The sequence below is a fragment of the Puma concolor genome, chromosome A1 (assembly GCF_028749965.1).
Source record: "Puma concolor isolate L17-30 chromosome A1, mPumCon1.1.hap2, whole genome shotgun sequence".
Lineage (NCBI taxonomy): Eukaryota > Metazoa > Chordata > Mammalia > Carnivora > Felidae > Puma > Puma concolor.
The window spans coordinates 5,896,234-5,916,741 of NC_141667.1; the positions used below are offsets into that span (position 1 = coordinate 5,896,234).

Sequence of the window (20,508 nt, forward strand, 5' to 3'; positions counted from 1 at the left end):
TGAAAGATAAGCGGGTTTTTTTTTAAGTTTACAAAAGGAGAATGTCACTGTCTTTCTCCCCTTTGAAAAATTCAGCAGATTTAAATTTTTATTACATGCATGGCTTATTGAAGGCACAAGGCATCACATGCATTATAATATCTTAGCTCAAAATTTAAGTACACGTCTTCTTTGCTTAAATTGGATTTTCCTATCAACCCAAATAATCTCCAGATGAGCATAAAAATAGAAAGGTATAATATCTCCTTTGTTTCATTATATTAGAAACACTTTGGAGCCCAGAGTGTCCTAAACTTTCATCAAGAATGCATTGAAATTTACTAACTCTGTATCTCTTTCATGAGGCATTTCAAAGGACAAATTATAGGGAAAAAATTAATGAATAATAATCGGAGGTTTAATAAAAAGGATGTGTTGAAATGGACCCCTCATACCAACGCCAAGTTATTTATCGATAACCTTTGAATATGCCAGAATCAGTCACATTTTCTGTCCTTAAGATGGTCTTTACTAGGAAGAGAGAGTAGTAATGCTATGCATCAGTCAGTCTAATGACAAGTTAAGTTTCCAAATGTCCCCTCAAAGAGTTTCTCCAGTGTGCCTGGAAGGACAGTGTAGCTAGGTTATGTCCAGTGTTAAGCACTTACATTTGTATGCTGCTTTCAGATAATTTGGGAGGGCATGTGGCTACATGAGCAAAATGCTGAAGTATTAATGAAAATATTAATCTTGTCACATTATGAACTTAGTTGAAATTTATCATGTGTGTCATAATATTGGGCTTTTTTTTCTTCAAAGTATAGCATTTTATAGGGAGAAAAAAAAGATAAATTTAAAAGTATCTAGGGGCCCCTGGGTGGCTCAGTCGGTTGAGCGTCCGACTTCGTCTCAGGTCATGATCTCGCGGTTTGTGGGTTCCCGCCCCACATCGGGCTCTGTGCTGACAGCTCGGAGCCCGGAGCCTGCTTCGGATGCTGTGTCTCCCTCTCTCTCTGCCCCTCCCGTCTCACACTCTGTCTCTCTCTCAGAAATAAATAAACAAAAATTTTTTTTAAATAAAAAATAAAATGAAGGTATCTAGATTCACACATTTCGGTACAGGCTTTTAGTTGAGGCTCACACTCGTGCCCAATGCTGTGATCACCAAGAGGACATGGGCAGACAGCAAAGCATGGACCCCATTCATGAGCTCTGATCAGAGGTTGTACGATCCACTGGTGGTACCAGAATTGCATGGTAGTGGGGAAGCCTTGGGTTCTTTTATCTGTCTGGTTGGCTGTTACTAAAAATCTTAATTCCAGTCTAAATTCACATGGATTGTTGAACACTTATAAAAAGAAGAAGAAAATTTTGGCTTATACTATATATATGTGTGTGTGTGTGTGTGTATACACACACACACACACACACACACACACACATATCTTGTATTTTTGCAATTACCTATAAAAAGCCAGTCATCCGTCTACATTTGAGTCTAAAATAAAAATCATAATTTACATTTGGTCATTAAATGAAGCTATGGGCATGAAAGAGAATTACTATATTGGATTCTTCTTTTTTATTCATGGACTCTGTCCTTGAGGAAAGGCTTACCTCTGTGAGCTTTGGGGTTTAGTCTGTTCTTATTACAGAGTATATGAGAGAAGATGCCTGGAAGGTCTCAGTGAGGTTTACCCCCACGCAGACCCTAAGACAAGGACCTGGTTATAATCATTCATTTGGGAAGTGGTTGTAGGTAGCAGAGTGAGGGAGTGGACCAGGGAGGGAGGTCAGCTATTGGAAGGGGCCATTGGTGGCATCTGGGGCTCAACCCTGCTGGAGACCCTCAGAGGGAGGTGTGGATCATGCTCAGATCTTCCCACCCACTGGGGGGTGTGGGTGCAGAAGCTGGAGTGCTTATCCACCAGTTACTTCCTCATTGGTTGAGACACAGAAATGTAAGGAACAGTAGGCTGCAGATGGCCTCCAGGGAAGACAGAGTAGAACATGCGCAGGACAGCATTGGCTAAGAAGTGTGGTTAGAAACAAGTATCAACAGTGAGAAGGTCTACTGATTGTTTTAAATTCTACGAAAGACCGCACAGAATCCACATGTACACACAGGCCATCATCGTAAGATAGTAGAGCAGAACTCAATAAATTGAGCATTATGACCTGGTAACTTTTTTAAAAAAATTTTTTAACATTTATTTATTTTTGAGACAGACAGAGACCGAGTGCGAGCAGGGGAGGGGCAGAGAGAGAGGGAGACTCAGAACCCGAAGCAGGCTCCAGGCTCTGAGCTGTCAGCACAGAGCCCGACGCAGGGCTCGAACTCATGAACCGTGAGATCATGACCTGAACCGAAGTCAGCCGCCCAACCGACGGAGCCACCCAGGTGCCCCTGAGGTGGTAACTTTTGTTTTTTCATAGCCTTCAAGTCCCCCATCACCCATCACAAAGAATACACACTTCGTTCTAATGTAATTAAGCGAATCTCCAGACATGTCTGTGGACACACAGATTCCACTGGGATTTCATAAAAGATAGCCTAGGTCCAGATTTATAATCTGTTAAAATTGTTTTTGAGTTTATTTACTTATTTTGAGAGAAAGAGCACAGCAGAGGAGAGGCAGAGAGAAGGAGAGACAGAATCCCAAGCAGGCTCCGTGCTGTCAGCGCAGAGCCCGACGTGGGGCTTAAACTCACGAACCTTGACGTCATGACCTGAGCTGAGATCAAGAGTTGGATGCTTAACCGACTGAGCCACCCAGGTGCCCCGATTTATCATCTGTTATATTGTACAAGCTAACATTCCTTCCTACTGTTTTAGAAGTTGACAAATGTACAGTCTGTGTCTGCTTGCTGTGATCATGACAGAGATTTGATGGCATCTTGGAACAACATGCCTCCCTTTGCTTCCAGCCGGGGCTGCTCTGTTCATGTCTGTAGAGTATGAGCAGCCAGGCCTCTTGCTTATTTCTGATGGCCATTTCACGTGTCCCTCACTGGCCTTCCCCTATTTGTTGAAATAGATTTTTAACATAACGACTCCTTTGTGAGTACCTATTTTCATGTCATTAGTAGTTGCTTGGGCTTCTGGGCTCCAAATGGCTCCTTTTTCTCTGGGGCTACCTGTTTCTTTACTCAACCAAAATATTACTTGCTTTTTTTATTCCTTTATTGAATTCAACATTTTGCAACCCTCTGGTGTTGTTTATCCTGGCCCCTGGCTGCCCGCTGAGATGTCTCACGCTGTCAGACATGGTTTCTGCTCTTGCAACATTTTGCTTAGGTCCAGAATTTCTTCACTTTAAACTAACATGATGCTGCTGTATTGTTAGATCCTTAGTGAAAGTTGGGGAGTAACAGAAGGGACTTTGAGCTTAGGATAGGAATCATATCAGAATGTAGTTTCAAGTGGTTATCAGTGCTCAGCCATTTCCCAACACGGGGGCACTTGGAATGTGCTCTTTTTCCTTGGGTGCAGCCTGTTCATACGAAACTGGGGTCCCTCCTCACCCTACATGACCTGTCCACTCCTTCCCTCCATTCCCTGGGCCCATAACCACAGTGTGATAGTCTACCAGACGGGAGAACCCAAAGCAATCACTACCTTCTTTTGCAGAATAGTTAAGGTTTCCTTTGTGTGAGCATCACTGATCTCGACTTTGCCTGGGCCTGGGAAAAATTTTTGTGATCAAGAAAGTCTTTAATATGAGCACTGCCTACCTAGGTCCCCAGGTCCCCAGGTCCCCACCACGGTCATCACTGACAGTGAACAGAAACTTCAAAATTAGATTTTTCTTTGATGTATCCCAGATAAAATGCATGGCAGGTCATTCATTCATTCAACAAATAACTACAGAGCAAATACTTCTTTCCAGGAATTCTTCTAGGAATTGAGCAATAAAGCAACATACAAGGTCTCCCTTCACTTACCTTTATGTCACCAGTCTCTGTGAGTGGGAGGAACCATACTCAAGCATGTATCTCCACTGTCCACAGCAAACACTAGTACTTCCTCTCTCAAAAAAAAATTTTTTTTTTCTCTAAAATGTATGTGGACTTCTCCCTCCTTTCCCCAAAGACTGAAGTATCTATGAAGTCTATCATTTTGGTATTAAGTTATACCAGCTTTCTTTTCATTAAGGTTTTCATGATTTATCTTTTTTTTTGTATATTTTCTTATTTTCTGAATTTCTGCATTCTTATATTTAAGGTGTACTACTGGAATAGTTAGAATTACATTTTGTCTTTTTTTTTTTTTTTAATCCAGTCTGGACGGTATTAGTCAAGTAATTGGAATATTTAGTTCATTTATATTTCTTTTTATAAGAGAACAAATCTACACCTTTCTTTATTTACTTTTCAGTTAGTTTAAATCCTTGGAGGGTACAGCATCACACGGATTCTGTGGCCAATGGCTTTAGCAGGAAGGTTGCTTCGGAATTTGGCACAAACCGTGCCAGTGTTTCCATGAGCATGAGTTACTTTTCCCCAGGTTTCTCTGCTTTTGTTCAGTTTGCCACCAGGAGTCACTGTATTGTTCTTTGCTTTGTACACATCAGCACATTTCTTGCCTAGACTGAATTTCATTTCGAGCACAAACACCTTCAATTTTAAGAAGATCTGGGTGTCCCCTCTGGTTCTGGAGACCCCACTTACAGCCAGCAAAAATGGCTTTGGATCAGAGCCTTCCAGACATATTTGTCACTTCAGGAGTCCTGTTCCCAGCAGGTTCCAAGATGGCGGAAAAAGCTAGTTCGTTTACATTTAATGTAATTTCTGATATAACAGACCATTTTATGACTTATTTTCTGCTTGTTTCACCTGTTTTAAGTTTCCTTTGACTCTTCATTATGACTTATTTTGAATAAATAAGAATTCCTCTCTCATTTTTACTGTTAGCCTATTAGTCATACATTCTTTCACTCTTTGTGGCTAATGTGGAACTCGCATCCATTCTTCACTTACTGTCGTCTAGTATAAACTGCTACCTGTGCCACTTCCCATACAATCCTAGGACCTCAGAACATGTTAACTCCACTGCTGCCATTTCACTTGTAATGTTAATGCCATTGTGGATTTCATACATGTTACATTTTAGATGACCCAAGACATTATCCTCATTATTTTGCACAATTAATATTAATTTATATTTTCCCAGATGTATATATGGACATTTAGCTTATTAAAAACTTTTGATTTCTCCATTTTATGAACTTAAATGGAATCATCAAGAAGAATTTAACAAAAGTAAGAACATAATTATTAAATAAAAGGTGTCTTCTTAATCTCTTAAGTACCAATAAAATTCTCTTTGGCATGTCAGGGCCAGCATGTAGGTTATGACAGCTGTTAGCACTTTGCCCTCTACCTAACTGCCTCTTTTTGCAAAGAGATTGGTAATACTAATCAGATAGGGGTGGTGTTTTGACTCATTTTTTTCACATGAATAGCGGGTCCTCCTGGACTATTCGTTTCCCTTCTGTTTCCCAGATCTCAGGCATGCGGCTTCCTTCGAACACCAGCCTGTTCCTCTGGCCTCATCTGATGGCAAGGGTACTGTGGGTGGGCTCCCTGCTGGAGTATGAACAACATGATATCACGGATGTTGACTCTATCTTCTTTGCGTCTACCATTAGTGCTTATCATGGGGTCTGGCATTTAATAGGCAATGATGGATGTTTTCTGAATGGGTGAATAAATTGATGAATGACTGAACAAATGAGCAGCACTCAGTTATGCCAGTGTCTGGTGAAGCACTCTACCAGGCACTGAGATCCCTACCATAGGTGCCCACTCGGCCTCCTTCTGGCTTTGCAGCTGTTTTTAACTGGAGCAGGCTGGGGGCGGGCTATCGTGGGGGTCTTCTCATGTGCATCAGGATGTACTCCTGGCCTTTCCTCTGCTCGTTCGGTGGATGTTCCCGGCAGCCACCAAAATGATCTGCCCTGGGGAATGGCCCAGAGAGGGACACCAGCCCTGTAAACCTGGGAGCAAAGCCCAGCTTCCCCTGCCCTCCCCCACTATTTTTTCACCACTTTGTCCAAAGGAAAAAAAAAATTAAGAAAGAAACAAGAGACAGAAACTGTGCAAGATAGAGAAAAGATTTCATTCAACAAATGTTTTTTAAACCAACACCAAATATCGGTTGCCAAATGCACAATACGTAAAGAGTGTGGCATTTTCTCCTATAAATTAATGTTTAAAATTATTAAGGATGAGTATAAACTTTCAAAGGATGCTCTTCTATGATACTTTCTTCCAAAAATATTGCATATTTTCCTTGAAGAGAGTGGGGAGAAAATGCCACTTTAACTACAATAAGTACATTTTCTTTTTTTTTTTTTTTTTTTTTTTCAACGTTTATTTATTTTTGGGACAGAGAGAGACAGAGCATGAACGGGGGAGGGGCAGAGAGAGAGGGAGACACAGAATCGGAAACAGGCTCCAGGCTCCGAGCCATCAGCCCAGAGCCTGACGCGGGGCTCGAACTCACGGACCGCGAGATCGTGACCTGGCTGAAGTTGGACGCTTAACCGACTGCGCCACCCAGGCGCCCCTACAATAAGTACATTTTCAAATAAGTGTAATATTATATGCTATTGTTTACACAAGAAAGGCTCCCACTTGATCATTTCTGTGTGCTCCCCCTGTAGTCTTTTGTACATGACATTTTACAGATGCTATTTCTGAATCCATCTTTATGATAGTTTAGAATCGCTAAAGGGGATTGGATGGTCATCACAGAGGAAATGAGATATTTGAAAATATTTGACTATCTCATTTAGGAAATGTGGACTAGTTGTTGACTTTCTGAAATGCAATAAAGCTCGTACTTTATCTCTCAAATGAACAGGCAGGCGAAAATGAGTGTTTTCTATCTCAGACTGACCGTTGGTTTCTGGCATTTTTATATCATTTCTGCTTTACTACTTTAAAATCAAAGTAGATAAATAATACCCTTGGGGGAAATAACTTTGCCTTCCTTTATTCCCCACTCTGAAGAACACACACTCAGAACTCAATAAATAATATAACACACTCTGACCTTAGAAATTTTGATTTTTTTTCAACATGTATTTCTACACTCCATATGGTAACTTGTTGGACAGAGTCCTCAGATTGGCCCCACTGCAGATCGGCAGTGGTTTCCAATATCGCTGGGATGTTACCTTAATGATTTGAAATCTCTCGGTCTTTCTCCCACGCCTCGTTTCAGGAGCGTCTCCTGCTGTCTCTGTTGCCGGCTCACATAGCCATGGAGATGAAAGCTGAGATCATCCAGAGGCTGCAGGGCCCCAAAGCCGGCCAAATGGAAAACACAAACAACTTTCACAACCTGTATGTTAAGCGACACACCAATGTGAGGTATGTACGTCCCTCTGTCCCCGCTCCTCAGCGAGTCTGGGGAGCCATTCGCCAGACGGGGGACATTTTCACCTGGGAGCTCGTGTCTTCCCAAGTCCTACCTCTGCTGAAACTGTTAACACGATTCCACCCGCCCTTCTGCTGCCTCTTGGGTTCTTCACATGAAGAGAAGAAAATAGAATCTTCTTCATGGTATTAGATTGTGTTGTCCATCATGGCCCTGCTTTCTATGGCTGACCTTCCTTCCCAAGAGAGAGAGGTGGTTTCTGGAGTGCTTATTCTAGGAAGCTCATGGTCAGATCTCACGGCATCCCCGGAGCCCAGCACGCTCAGCATTGTAGTAAGATTGAAGGTAGGGTCAGTGGGCTCTTGATATAAGAACCGATTCCTCAAGACGAGCTTGGCAGGGTCAGGGCCTCAGTGAAGCTAGCATTTCCTGTCCATCAGGAATGATGGGCTTCTGGGGTGTGGCCAACCAGTGACCAGTATCACAGGGGACTGATAGGCACCTTAATTCATTGATGGTGAAAGTTGCTGCTTTCCAAGTCTCCCATAGTCTGTCCCATCTCTTCCCAGGGAGCCATTCCTGAAATCACCGTACTTGGAAAACCAGCATGTTACCAGCATAGGATTGAGGTCCAGAAGGAGAACCGTGAGAGGCCTCCTTCTCCCCTAGCTCCAGAGAGGAGCAGTGCAGGCTCTCACTTCAGCATGGGGAGGGGGTTTCCTCCCATGCTTCCCATCTCCCAACTGCAGGACACAACCCTTCCAGACATGGGTGCCCGGTCCCTCACTCCTCTCTGACTCCCCTCGCTCCCGTTCCTCATACAAAAAGCCTTTGGGCTTTGTCCTTACATCCATTCAACTATATTGCAGTGATGCTTTTTATTCTCACCAGGTTATCTCCATAAGTACCTTGTGCATCTGTTCTCATTCATTCATTCCACCTTCACGTTATCACCCACCCTGTTCAATAGTTCAAGAACTACGACCACAGACACATCTATAATTTGCTGGGCATTGACGAATTGCCTTTTGCTCTCAAGCCCAGACCCTTTCTGGTGCATGATGTTGGCTTCCAGTCTAGTTGCCTCAAGTTAGTGATTTTTGAAGTTCATTATTAAGAAACATACTTAACTGCAATTGAAATACACAGCTAAGACAAATCTCAGTTTGACCTCAGAATTTAGGATAGGTGCGTAGAGCTAGTGTTGAACGTGGCCCAAGCATGCACAGAGCTAAATGTATGATGAGAAATGCATCTTGGGACGGGAATCACAGAAAAAAGTTACATATCAGTAGGAACTAAGGAAGCATTGGATAAATGAAGAATCAGAGGTAAAAATAAATTTTTTTTAAGTCCTTAGCATTTTGAGAGATTAAAAAAAATAGATGTATTTCAAGAACATTCACACATGTTAAGGAGTAAGATTATTTAAAACACTGGCCTGCCTTCAGGTTTTTAAGTGTTTCACCTAAAGAATTAAAGAAAAAAACATTCTCACACTATCTAACAAGGTGTATTAACACTAGAAATTGCCCTTTCCAGACTTAGCTGTCCAAAAATCAGCAATATCTCTCCTATCTCAGGAAATACTTCTAAGTCACACATGGAGTATTTAAAACGTGAAGATAAATGCAGCTGTGTCTAAACAGGGTCCCAGAACATCTTTAAGTACCTGTGATACAATCCAGGAACAGAGAGACCTGTAAAAATGCGTGGCCATGCCACCAACCTCAGGCCGTTGATGAAGGCTCCCATGCTGTCTTAGTTAGCACTTTCTGCATAACAGAGTATCCCCCAGACCTCGTGGTGTAAAACATCAATAGACACCATCTCACAGTTTCTGTTTGTCAGACTTTGAGAGCAACTTGGCCTGGTGGTTCTGCCTTACACTCTTTTGTGAGGAGGATTCAGGCCTGCCGTTGGGCAGGCTGCTGGGTGGGGGTGGGGGATCTGCCTCCGATGTGGCCCCTCAGATAATTTGCAGTTTATCCCAACTGTTGGCTGGAGGCCTCAGTTCCTCATCCCTGGGCCTGTTCATGGGTTGCTTGAGCGTTCTTACAACACGAAAATTCACTTCCCCAGAGCAAGGGATCCAAGAGAGAGTCAGGGGGAAACTGCAATTCTTTTACGTTCTAGCCTTTGGAAGCCATTTCTCGAATTTCTGCAGCATCCTTTTGATGACGCAGGTCACCCCTATGCGAGTCCCTGTGTGTGGGAGGGACAGTACAAGAATGTAAGTACCAGGAAGTGAGGCTCCCTGGCGCCATCTTGGAAGCTGACTACCACACTGTGGAGGCAAAGGGTCGGCGAAGCAGCTTGAGGAAGTGCCTTCAGAGATTGTCTGGGACACGTTTGCAGTGTCGGATTCCATTTAAATTTATAAAGGATAGTCGGGACGCCTAAGTAACTTAAATACCTAAAACTTAAAAAAAATGTAAAAGCATACATAAATGGCACGGAATACAAATCATTTTCATAAGACATATGAAAACGTATGGCTTTTTCATCCTGGACGGGCCAGACATAAGCAAAGAGGCAGACATGGTATGTGGATATTACAGAGAGTCCAGGTGATACCGGAGGGTTTTTTAATTTTTTTCAATGAGAATTGTTCGTTTTGTACACAGTAAAGATCAGTTAACTTTTAGTTCTGCTTCAGCCAGTCATTCAACAAAATGTTTCTTCTCTGTTAATACATACTAGCTCTTTACTCCCTAATGATGATGATAATGATGTTAATAATAATGAGGAGGAGAGGAATTTATAGATATGAGGGTCGCAGCTACCCTTTGCTTCCCAAATCCTGAATCTCAAACTGCCAGCAGGAATTTTAGACTTCTTTCTCAGGCCCTTATACAAGCAAACAGAAGCATACTCCATTGATAATCTGAATCAGGCCAGTGTCATGAACTCTCAGGGCGAACACCTCATGAACCAGGGAGGGAGGGTGGGACTGGCCATGAAGGAATAAAGGTGATCAGTCCGAATGGACCAGAATGGACAAAGTATGCCATGTGACTTTTTCTTCTCCCATTTTAATTATAAAAACTCAGCATCAAAGAAAACATTTTTAATGGGAAAGTTTGGCAAAATGTGTATGAATTTCCTATCTGGGGAGATGCCGTTTTTCTTGCAAAATATAAATGTAGATGTTAAATAAAGCTATATACTGTTTTAATGGACAAAAGTATCATTACTTCTTAACAAGTATAAACCTGCACACGCTGCCCCCCTTCCTCCCACAGTATCCTGTACGCAGACATCGTTGGCTTCACCCGGTTGGCCAGCGACTGCTCCCCAGGAGAGCTGGTCCACATGCTGAACGAGCTCTTTGGAAAGTTCGATCAGATTGCAAAGGTGAGTGTTAGTGAGTCCCTTCCACTTGGAGGATTTATAAAATCTTGGCTCACTTTTTCTCTGGTCCCTTATCAACCTTTGGCTTTTGTGTAAAGCACTATTTAGGAATGGTGTTTATACATTCATTGGGTATACTTGCCATTGGGCCCTGATGAGCCTCGGCCCTTTCTTGGGGATGAGAAACGTTGTAGCACAGAATTAGCAGGTTTGCATCTATATTTCAAACTTCTGCTTATACAGAACTCAACACACATATAGTAAATACGTTCAAGATGGTAAGATTTAAGGTGCACATCCCTCTGCACGGTGCTGTTCTAGGCTTCTCTTTTTGGGCATTTCGACGTCAGGAGTTGGAAACGTGATTGCCCCTCATCCAGTTGTAACCCGTCCAGTTGTAATTCATGTAGTCAGCACTCTGGAAGAACCCCTAGAATAAATAGGATGCCTACTTTCCACCTAAGCCCTTTATTTACTGTTGTTTCACTCATATCCATTAACCGTTGTGCCCCCTGAACAGAAATGTAAGTTCACTGTTTGCCATTCATTTGCTCGTGGATGGGAAATTTCACCGAGAGGAAATGGCGACGGGTAATCTGAAATCCAAACTACAACTCGCATATCTGCTGGAACCATTAGGGTTCCTTGTGGGAAGAGCGATAAACACTTTTTTCTTCCTTGCTAGCCCTTTACTTCCATCTCATAACACATTACTGGTCAGCCTCATTCTCTCTTGGAATCGTTTCCAGCAAAAAAAGACTTCATTATGCTTATTGAAATGAATTATTTATAGAGGGAAGACAGAATTGGTCCCAAATTCAGTTCACTGCAAGATTCACCTCACTTTTAAACCATACAGAACATTCCACCCAAGCCTCTTTGGAATAAATGTGGCGTGTTGATGTTCACAGAGTCACTCCTGGGTCAGGCTCCCCGGGAGATGCCTTATGCTGCCTGCCTGGCCATGGTGGATCTCCCTGGGGATTTTAAAAAATCAGAGTGTAGCACTGCTTTCTTCCTTTACCAAACCAAAGGAAAAAGTTGAGTTTTTTTGGATACTTAATTTTTTTATAAACTTTTTTATGTTTACTCATTTTTCAGAGAGAGACACAGCACAAGCAGGGGAGGAGCAGAGAGAGAGGGAGGCACAGAATCCCAAGCAGGCTCCAGGCCCCGAGCTGTCCGCACAGAGCCCAATGCGGGGCTCAAATCCATGAGATCATGACCTGAGCCAAAGTCGGACGCTTAACCAGCCAAGCCACCCAGGCACCCCTGGATGCTCATTTTTTAGAAGATTGTTTAAAACATAAATAATGTCTTAAAAGTTTGAATTAATAAAAGATCATTTTTGTCACATTAGGAAGAAACATGCCAGTCTGGGTGGGTGATAACATTACTCCAGTGTTAACATGGCGTTCTTCCTCTGTGCAAGTCTCAGGGTCAGTATCTCCCCTTTTTATAAGAACACTAATCATAGTGGATTAGCCGCCCACCCAACTCCTGTATGACCTACTCTTAATTAATTATATCTGTAATGAGGTCAGGTTCAGAGGTACCAGGTGTTAGAACTTCAACATACGAATTTAGGGAAGACAAAACTCATTGCTCATAACAGAAGTACTTACTGTGACTTCCTGTTCCTCTCTGATGATTTTTACAAAGGAATGTCCAGGCAATACCAGGGTACAGCCTAGGATGACTTGGTCCATCCACTGTTGGTCACAGAGGGAGCATGTTTTGGGTACCAGTTCATGCCTCGTGGTTAAATAACTTGGAGGTGGCCAGCATCGTAAGCAAACGGCTCAATCAACTGAGTGAATTCTACATAAAGCACATAACTGAACTAAGGAACTCCAAATCATGGGTCATTCACTGTTACTTTTTAAAACATTTTAACCACTTTCTTGAGGTATAATTGACATACCGCCAAAAACTATACATATTTAATATGTGACATGTAATGAGCCTGGGGATAAGCATACACCTGGGAAACCATCACCACAGTCTATGCCATTCACAAACCCACCACATACAAAAGTCTCCTTTTGTCCTCCTTATTTCTGATCCATGATGATGTGCTTAAAACACTTAACATAAGTTCTGCCTTCTTAGCACAGTTTTAAGTTTACAGCCCAGTATTGTTAACTATAGACACTATGCTATACAGTAGATCCCTAGCACTGACTCATCTTATGTAACAAACACTGTACCCTGGGGCGCCTGGGTGGCTCGGTCGGTTGGGCGTCCGACTTCGGCTCAGGTCATGATCTCGCGGTCTGTGGGTTCGAGCCCCGCGTCGGGCTCTGGGCCGACAGCTCGGAGCCTGGAGCCTGCTTCGGATTCTGGGTCTCCCTCTCCCTCTGCCCCTACCCCGCTTGTGCGCTGTCTCTTTCTCTCAAAAATGAATAAATGGAAAAAAAATTAACAAAAACTGTGTACCCTATGACTGACACCACCCTATTTTCTCCTTCCCCTAGGCCTGACAACCACCTTTCTACTCTCTACTTTTGTGAACTTGACTATCCCAGATCCCTCATACAAGTGAGATCATGCCCTATCTACCCTCTGGATATCCTAAATAAAGTCAGGCTTACTTCACTTAGCAAACTGAGTTAAAAGGCACATGAAAAGGACCAGACACAATGACTAATTTGGATTTATTCTTGGGATGCAAGGATCGTTCAACACACAAATCAATCAGCACGATAGACCACATTAACAGAATGAAGGATAAAAATTACATGATCATGTCAATAGATGCAGAAAATGCTCTTGATAAAATTAAATACCCTCTCATGATAAAAACCTAACTAGAAGCATCTGGGTGGCTTGGTCGGGATAAGCGTCTGACTCTTGACTTCAGCTCAGGACATGCTATCATGGTTCGTGAGATTGAGCCACGCATCAGGCTCTGCACTGATAAGTGTGGAGTCTGCTTGGGATTCTCTCCCTCTCTCTCTCAGTCCCTCCCCAACTCATGCATGTTCTCTTTCTCTCAAACTGAATAAATAAACATTTTTTAAAAAAACCTCTTAACTAATAACATATAGAAGAAACTCACCTCAACACAATAAAGCCATATATGAAAGCCTATGGCTAACTTTATACTCAATGGAGGAGAACTCCATTACTTCCAAGTAATGGAAGTATAGCTTTACTTCCAAGATTGAGAACATGGCAAGGATGTCTGCTCCCACCACTTCTGTTCACCATAGTACTGGAAGTCCTAGCCAGACCAATTAGGCAAGAAAAAGAACTAAAAGGCACCCAAACCAGAAAGGAAGAAGTAAAATTATCTGTTTCCATTGTATAACCTTGTGTACAGGAAACCCTTAAATGTCCACAAAATCTGTCAGAGCTTTTAGATCAGTTTGGTAAAGTTGCAGGATACAAAATCAGTGTACAAAAATGAGTTCCATTCCTTTATGCTGATAGTGAAGTATCTGAGAAGGAAATGAAGAAAATAGTCCCGTTTACATTCGCATCAAAAAGAATAAAATACGTAAGAATAAACTTAGCCAAGCAGGTGGATGCCCTGTATGCTGAAGACTATAAAACATGGATGAAAAAAGGAATCTAAAATGACAGATAAATAGAATGACATTTCATGTTCCAGGGTTGGAAGAACTAATATTGCTAAAACGTCCTTCCTACCCACAGCATTTCCAGATCCAACGCAATTCCTGTAAAAATCTCAGGGGCGTTTCTTACAGAAACAGAAAAACAATCTAAAATTCATATCGAACCACAAAAGACCCCAAAGAGCCGAAGCGCTTTTAAGCAAGAAGAACAAAGCTGGAGGCATCACACTTCCTGTTTTCAAAATGTATTGTGAAGATACAGAATCCAAGCAGTAGGATACTGGCATTAAGAACAGACATACAGGGGGGCCTGGGTGGCTGAGTCGGTTCAGAGTTCTGAGTTCAGGTTCAGAGCCTGAAGCCTGCTTTGGATTCTGTGTCTCCCTGTCTCTCCGCCCCTCCCCTGCTTATGCTCTGTCTCTCTCTCTCTCTCTCTCAAAAATAAATAAATAAATAGATAAATAAATAAATAAATCGTTAAAAAAAAAAAGACATACAGACCAATGGAACAGAATCAAGAGCCCAGAAATAAATAAATAAATAAATAAATAAACAAACAAACAAACATTTGATTAAACTTATCAAAGATAAGTTATATCTTATATATATATAATATATATATATACATATACATATATATATATGTAGTCAACTGAATATGTAGTCAACTGATCTGTGATAGGGATGCCAAGAATTCACTTTTATTAAACTTGGTGTTTTCAAGATTCAGGATACGTATTTAGGAAGTATGAGACTGAAGCCCTATTAATACATAATTACTTGCCTTTTTATTACTTAATGATATTTGTAATCAGAAATTACCAAGCTCCATAGAAAAGTATGAAAATATGCCCTAACTTGTGCATTCTCTATCAGACAGGGAAAGAAATATGAAAAATCCTCAAGAAACCTAACGCCTACTTGAGAACAAGAAAATGTTATGTTCGTTTTTATTATTTCAGATTTGTTCAGTTTATATGTAAGCCTGTGTTAGTGTTACGAAAGAAAAAAAAAAACTGTGTTTGGCGTATCTTTCGGTTTTTGGTTCTTTTTTCTTTCCTTTTCTCTTTTCCTTAGTGGTGAGTCTGTAAAGTAACTAGAAAAGTTAGAAATGCATGTAGGATTAATGCATATGAATGAAGTTAATCTCAATATCATAATATAAAAACAACTGAGGCATGAAAAATAACGAGTCCAACTTTGTATCAGAAGTTTAACCTGAGGTCAGAATTACATTTGAAATTACTTGGCCATGTTGGATGGTAACTTTTTGTATTGTGGAGATGTTTATCAGAAGCTATATTCTGCAGGTAAGAATCTACTTCAGTTTTAAAATAAATGAAGGGGCACCTGGGTGGCTCAGTTGGCTAACTGTCCGACTTCGGCTCAGGGCATGATGTCACAGTTTGTAGGTTCGAGCCCCGCAATAGGCTCTGTGCTAACTCAGAGCCTGGAGCCTGCTTCAGATTCTGTGTCTCCCTCTCTTTCTCTCTCTCTCTCTCCCTCTCAAAAATAAACATTAAAAATTTAAAAATAAAATAAAATAAAATAAAAACCATGAGTATAGTAGGAAATGACATGTGATTGTAATTCCAGTCAAGTTCCAGTCATCATTTACTTTCCTTGGACTATTTCACTTCACCATCAGTATTTGAGATGTTTGGACTGAAGAGAATGATCTTATACTCTTCTGCTGCTGTTAAGTGTAAATCATTCCAGAGCATTCTGTCTGCTTTCCTTTCCTTCCCCTTTTCCTTAGTCTTCCTGCTTCGGCAAATGGCCATGGGGTGGCTCATTCTTGTTGGGTGATGAAGGGAAACCCAACCGCTGGTCATTTCTGTCCCCACAAACCCTGGTGACGGCCACGCCGTGTCAGTAGAAATAGCACCTGATGATATTCGGAAAGTCTAAACCAGATGTAAGCTCTGAGTGCAATTCTGTGATCTCTTCTTCCAGGAGAATGAGTGCATGAGAATAAAAATTTTGGGAGACTGCTACTACTGCGTGTCCGGACTCCCCATATCTCTCCCGAACCATGCCAAGAATTGTGTGAAAATGGGACTGGATATGTGTGAAGCCATAAAGTAAGTGTAATGCTCAGTAGGACCCTTTTTAACTGTTTAATACTCTCAAGTTAGAATGCTCACGACTGTTTCTGTTTTTCTCTCTACTGGGATTAAACACATTACTGTGCATTTAAATGTAAGTGCTCAGAGACTCAGTTATTGGTGTCTGAGTAACTGGGTCCAGAGTAAGACTTCTCCAAGTGTATTGTTACCACTAGCCTTAGCAGAGAGCAACATGAAGATAGATATCTACGGGCAGGGATGGTTTGGGTGGTTTCAAAAGTGACTTTTTTTTTTTCATTTAAATATCTTCTCTGAGCTTAAGTCTGTGCTCTTATCATGTGACAAAAATTTTCCTTTTTTTTTTAAGTTTTTATTTAAATTCTGGTTAGTTAGGGGTTCCTGGGTAGCTCAGTTGGCTAAGTGTCTCACTTCGGCTCAGGTCATGATCTCATGGTTCGGGAGTTCGAGCCCCACATCAGGCTCTGTGCTGACAGCTCGGAGCCTGGAGCCTGTTTCGGATTCAGTGTCTCCCTCTCTCTCTGACCCTCCCCTGCTCGTGTTCTGTCATCCCCCCTCTCTCTCTCAATGATAAATAAACGTTAAAAAATTTTTAATAAAAAATTTAATAAAATACTCTGGTTAGTTAACATACAGTGTAATGTTAGTTTCAGGTATACAATGTTGTGATTCAAATACTTTTATATAAACAATTTCTGGCAAACAGTATGGCTAAACTCAGGGTGTCAGGGAGAAAGTAGTTTTTATCATCAGACCACAATTAATATAAAAATCTAGTCCAAAATTACTGGATCTACTCAAAAATGCTCAGTTCTGTTAATTTAATTTCAGTTTATATCCATAGTGTATGTTTTCATCATAATTTTAGAGAAAATTTACTTACATAGAATAATATTATGGTGACAAATACCAGCTAAAAGTGTGAGGTATAGAGTTAATTTTTTATACCAGTGCCATAATATGCTCTCATAATGCCTTTGGTAGAAGCCAGAATATTCTTCCAAATGGTAGAAGCTCTTGCTTGTTGTTTGTAGGATTGAAAGATTTTAGTTTATTGGGTTTTTTGATTGCCTATTTTGGTCGAGTGACTTTACCCCCTCCTCCACACATTTTCAGTCTAAACAGGACAGCAATTATGGTTGATGTTCCATCTCCTTGCCCCAGAGTAAATGGGGCTTTCAGTGAGAAAGCAACAAGTCAAGCAGTCGCGTGTTTGGCCATCGTATATACTAGTCATGTGATGAAATGGCCTGCAACGGTTTGTGGGGGCTTTCCCAAGGCTGTCCAGGAATAAATACTGAAGCCCGCACTGCCTCCACTGAGTGTGGGAAGCCTCAGTTGTCCAGATCCCAAGCTTAGACAACTGTGGGCAGAACAGCGTTGGGAGACAGATGAAGTAAGTGGAACTGAAGAAAGAACTGAAGAAGGATTAGTCTGCTTCCCACCCAAAATCCATCATGTGGGAATCACCTTGTTCTTCCTGCTTCTTCCCATAAGTAACTCGTTTGTCTTCTCCGACATGAAAAATATTTTTACTTTGTGCCCATAGTAATTAACTATTTCAGACACCATTGGTCTAGACCATGTGAGTGAATCTAATCAGTAAAGCTAATAGGTTTTCTCAAATTTATAACCTGTCCCCGGAGGCAACCCCAGTGTTAGTTTTGAACACGGGATGAAATGGATTCTAGTGAAGGAAAGCATTTTCTTCTGGATTTCTTTTTCCAGTTGATGTGGAAAGACTTTGTAAAGGACAAATATATTTATTGTGTGCATGAGTAATATATTGGATTAAACAACCCACCCTTTTACTAAAATTTTACTTCTGCTTTTGAAGCAACTGTTTTCCAGTTCTGCTATGTTTTCCTTACTCCAGCATGTTGAAGAACTTCTCGGAGAAAGAATGTTTACATTCTGTGCATTCACATGTCACCAGTTCATCAGTAATTTTTTTCTGTTCTATTTTTTTATTGTGGTAAAATATACATAGCATAAACGTTGGCCTTTAACAAGTTGACATGTACAGTTCCGTGGCATGAAGCACATTTAAAATGTGTGCAGCCATCACCACTATCTACTTCCAGGACTTTGTGGTCTCCCAAGCAGAAACTTCATACCCATTAAGCAAGAACTCCCCTTCCCCTCTCTTCCCAGCCCCTAGTAACTCCTTTTCTACTCTCTGTCTCTATGAATTTGCCTTTTCTGGATATTTTGTATGAGTGGAGTCACAATATTTATTGTTTAAGAGTATGGCTTGTTTCACATAGTATCACATTTTCAGGGTTCATCCACGTTGCGCAATGTCTCAATACTTCATTCCTTTTATGGTGGCATGAGATCCCATTGTGTGTATATATCACATTTTGTTTATCCATCCGTCATAGATGCATAAGTACTATCTCACACGTCCAGAATCTCAGTAATGTTAAAAGATTTGAGGAAACTTTCCAGAACTCTTGCTTATTAAACTAAATTTAAGCTTCAAATTAGGCAACGGTTGTGTGTCTCCGTCAGCTGCCACTCCTTGACCAAGAGCTTCCACATTGTCTCCCTGGTGTAGGTCATCTGTTCAGCTCATATGCATTTGACAAAATAATCAGTAATAGGTTATTTTGTTGCACTTACAATAAAGGGCAGGAAAAGAGAAGTCATCTCAGCAAATGTCAGGAATTATTTGTTCTTCTAAAATACAAGGGCAAATATTTCTGTTCCCCCTTATTGAGCCATACGATGAGGATGAATGCAAGAATTCTAAGTTTTTAAGCTGGTGGACAGAAAGGGTACGCTTGAACATAGAATTTTGCCATATTATCTCAGGTTTTTCCTAGGAACCAGCAACATGGATCAAAGAACATTTGTCTGTATTTTTCCTCCGTGTTTGGACCTCCGCACCTGTTCAGCACCTCATTCTCTATTAGCCAAGCACCACAGGGAAGCACGTCAGCTGTGGTTTGGAATCTTCCCAAGGCTTAGAGAGATTTTTTTTCCCCTGTCATGAAAGTGTAAACTGTTTTTAATAAAAAAAGTAATATGCAGAGCCCTGACTTTATAAGTGACTAGGGTTCCTCTGAAACGGAAGAGATTGTCTACTATAATTTTTTAAGTTTATTTATTTATTTTGAGGCCGGGGGGCAGAGTGCAGAGCATAAGCAGAGGAGGGGAAGAGAGAGGGGGAGAGAGAGGGAATCCCAGGCAGGCTCCATGCATGGGGCTTGAACTCACAAGCCATGAGATCATGACCTGAGCCAAAATCAAGAGTCTAACGCTAAACTGAGCCATCCACGCGCCCAGATTGTCTACTATTATTGCAAGCTTTAAGCAACTATTTCAGTATTTTTCTATAGATCACCCAGGTTGCATCCAAATCCATTAAAACATTTGGTCAGTCAATTCATTTGAACACTTGATCAACCCATCTTTCTAAAAAAGACATAAAGGCCATGGAGGTGGTTTTAAAGAGCCAAATCTTTCACCAGTCAGTTCTGTCAAAGTGGCCAACCACAGAGTGCGTCATCGAGCCTCTTATTCCCTTGTGACTTTCTGCTGACCATATTTGATAAACGTAAATGCCATGTGGTTGGAAATGTTCTGTCTCAATAACAGAAAATCTTAAGAACAATTATAGGTTCTACAACAAACTTTCCAGGATCATTATCTCACAAAGACAGAAACACAATAAATCCTTCAGAAATGGCCAGTAATTCATCAATTACTAAACTTATACCAAGTGTCTATGTTGTACTAGACCCTGAATCCACTGATGGGTATACAAACCACTCAGACCAGGTCTGTGTCTCCATGGGGCTGATACTCTGAGAGCAGATGTGGACACAGATGGGGAGTTTCGACTATACTCAGAGAGGCTGAAGCACAGAGGTGGGGTTCCCACATCAACCCACAAGGAGATCGCAGAAGGCCTTCCGGGATGAGGTCGTGCCTAAGCTGCTTGTAGAAGGCCATGTGACATCTGCGCCCTGTTAGGAAAGAGAGGCTCAGGGCAGTGAGGAGCAGAACTCTCGAGGGACCACCTCGAGCAAAGGCCCAGAGCTACGGCCCATATGGTGCCCAGGCAGCCATACGCACCCATTGCTGATGGAGGATGGAGTGAGGGGGGTGCGCA

At 41.5% G+C, this 20,508-nt stretch overlaps 1 protein-coding gene and 1 pseudogene across 4 annotated transcripts in view; one reads left to right on the forward strand and one right to left on the reverse strand.

Annotated features, from left to right (window-relative positions):
* ADCY2 (adenylate cyclase 2) overlaps positions 1–20,508 on the forward strand; it is a 415,997-nt gene that overhangs the window by 276,448 nt on the left and 119,041 nt on the right. For all 4 annotated transcript variants that reach the window (XR_015240410.1, XM_086675813.1, XM_086675806.1 and 1 more), the window contains 3 exons: positions 7,211–7,359; positions 10,612–10,723; positions 16,258–16,385. Coding sequence is in view for 3 of the 4 variants with exons in the window: in XM_086675813.1 (XP_086531939.1) it covers positions 7,211–7,359; positions 10,612–10,723; positions 16,258–16,385 (389 nt within the window). In the remaining variant the exon portion in view is untranslated. The remainder of the gene's footprint in view (positions 1–7,210; positions 7,360–10,611; positions 10,724–16,257; positions 16,386–20,508) is intronic.
* LOC147584001 (large ribosomal subunit protein eL33 pseudogene) lies at positions 4,325–4,690 on the reverse strand (annotated as a pseudogene).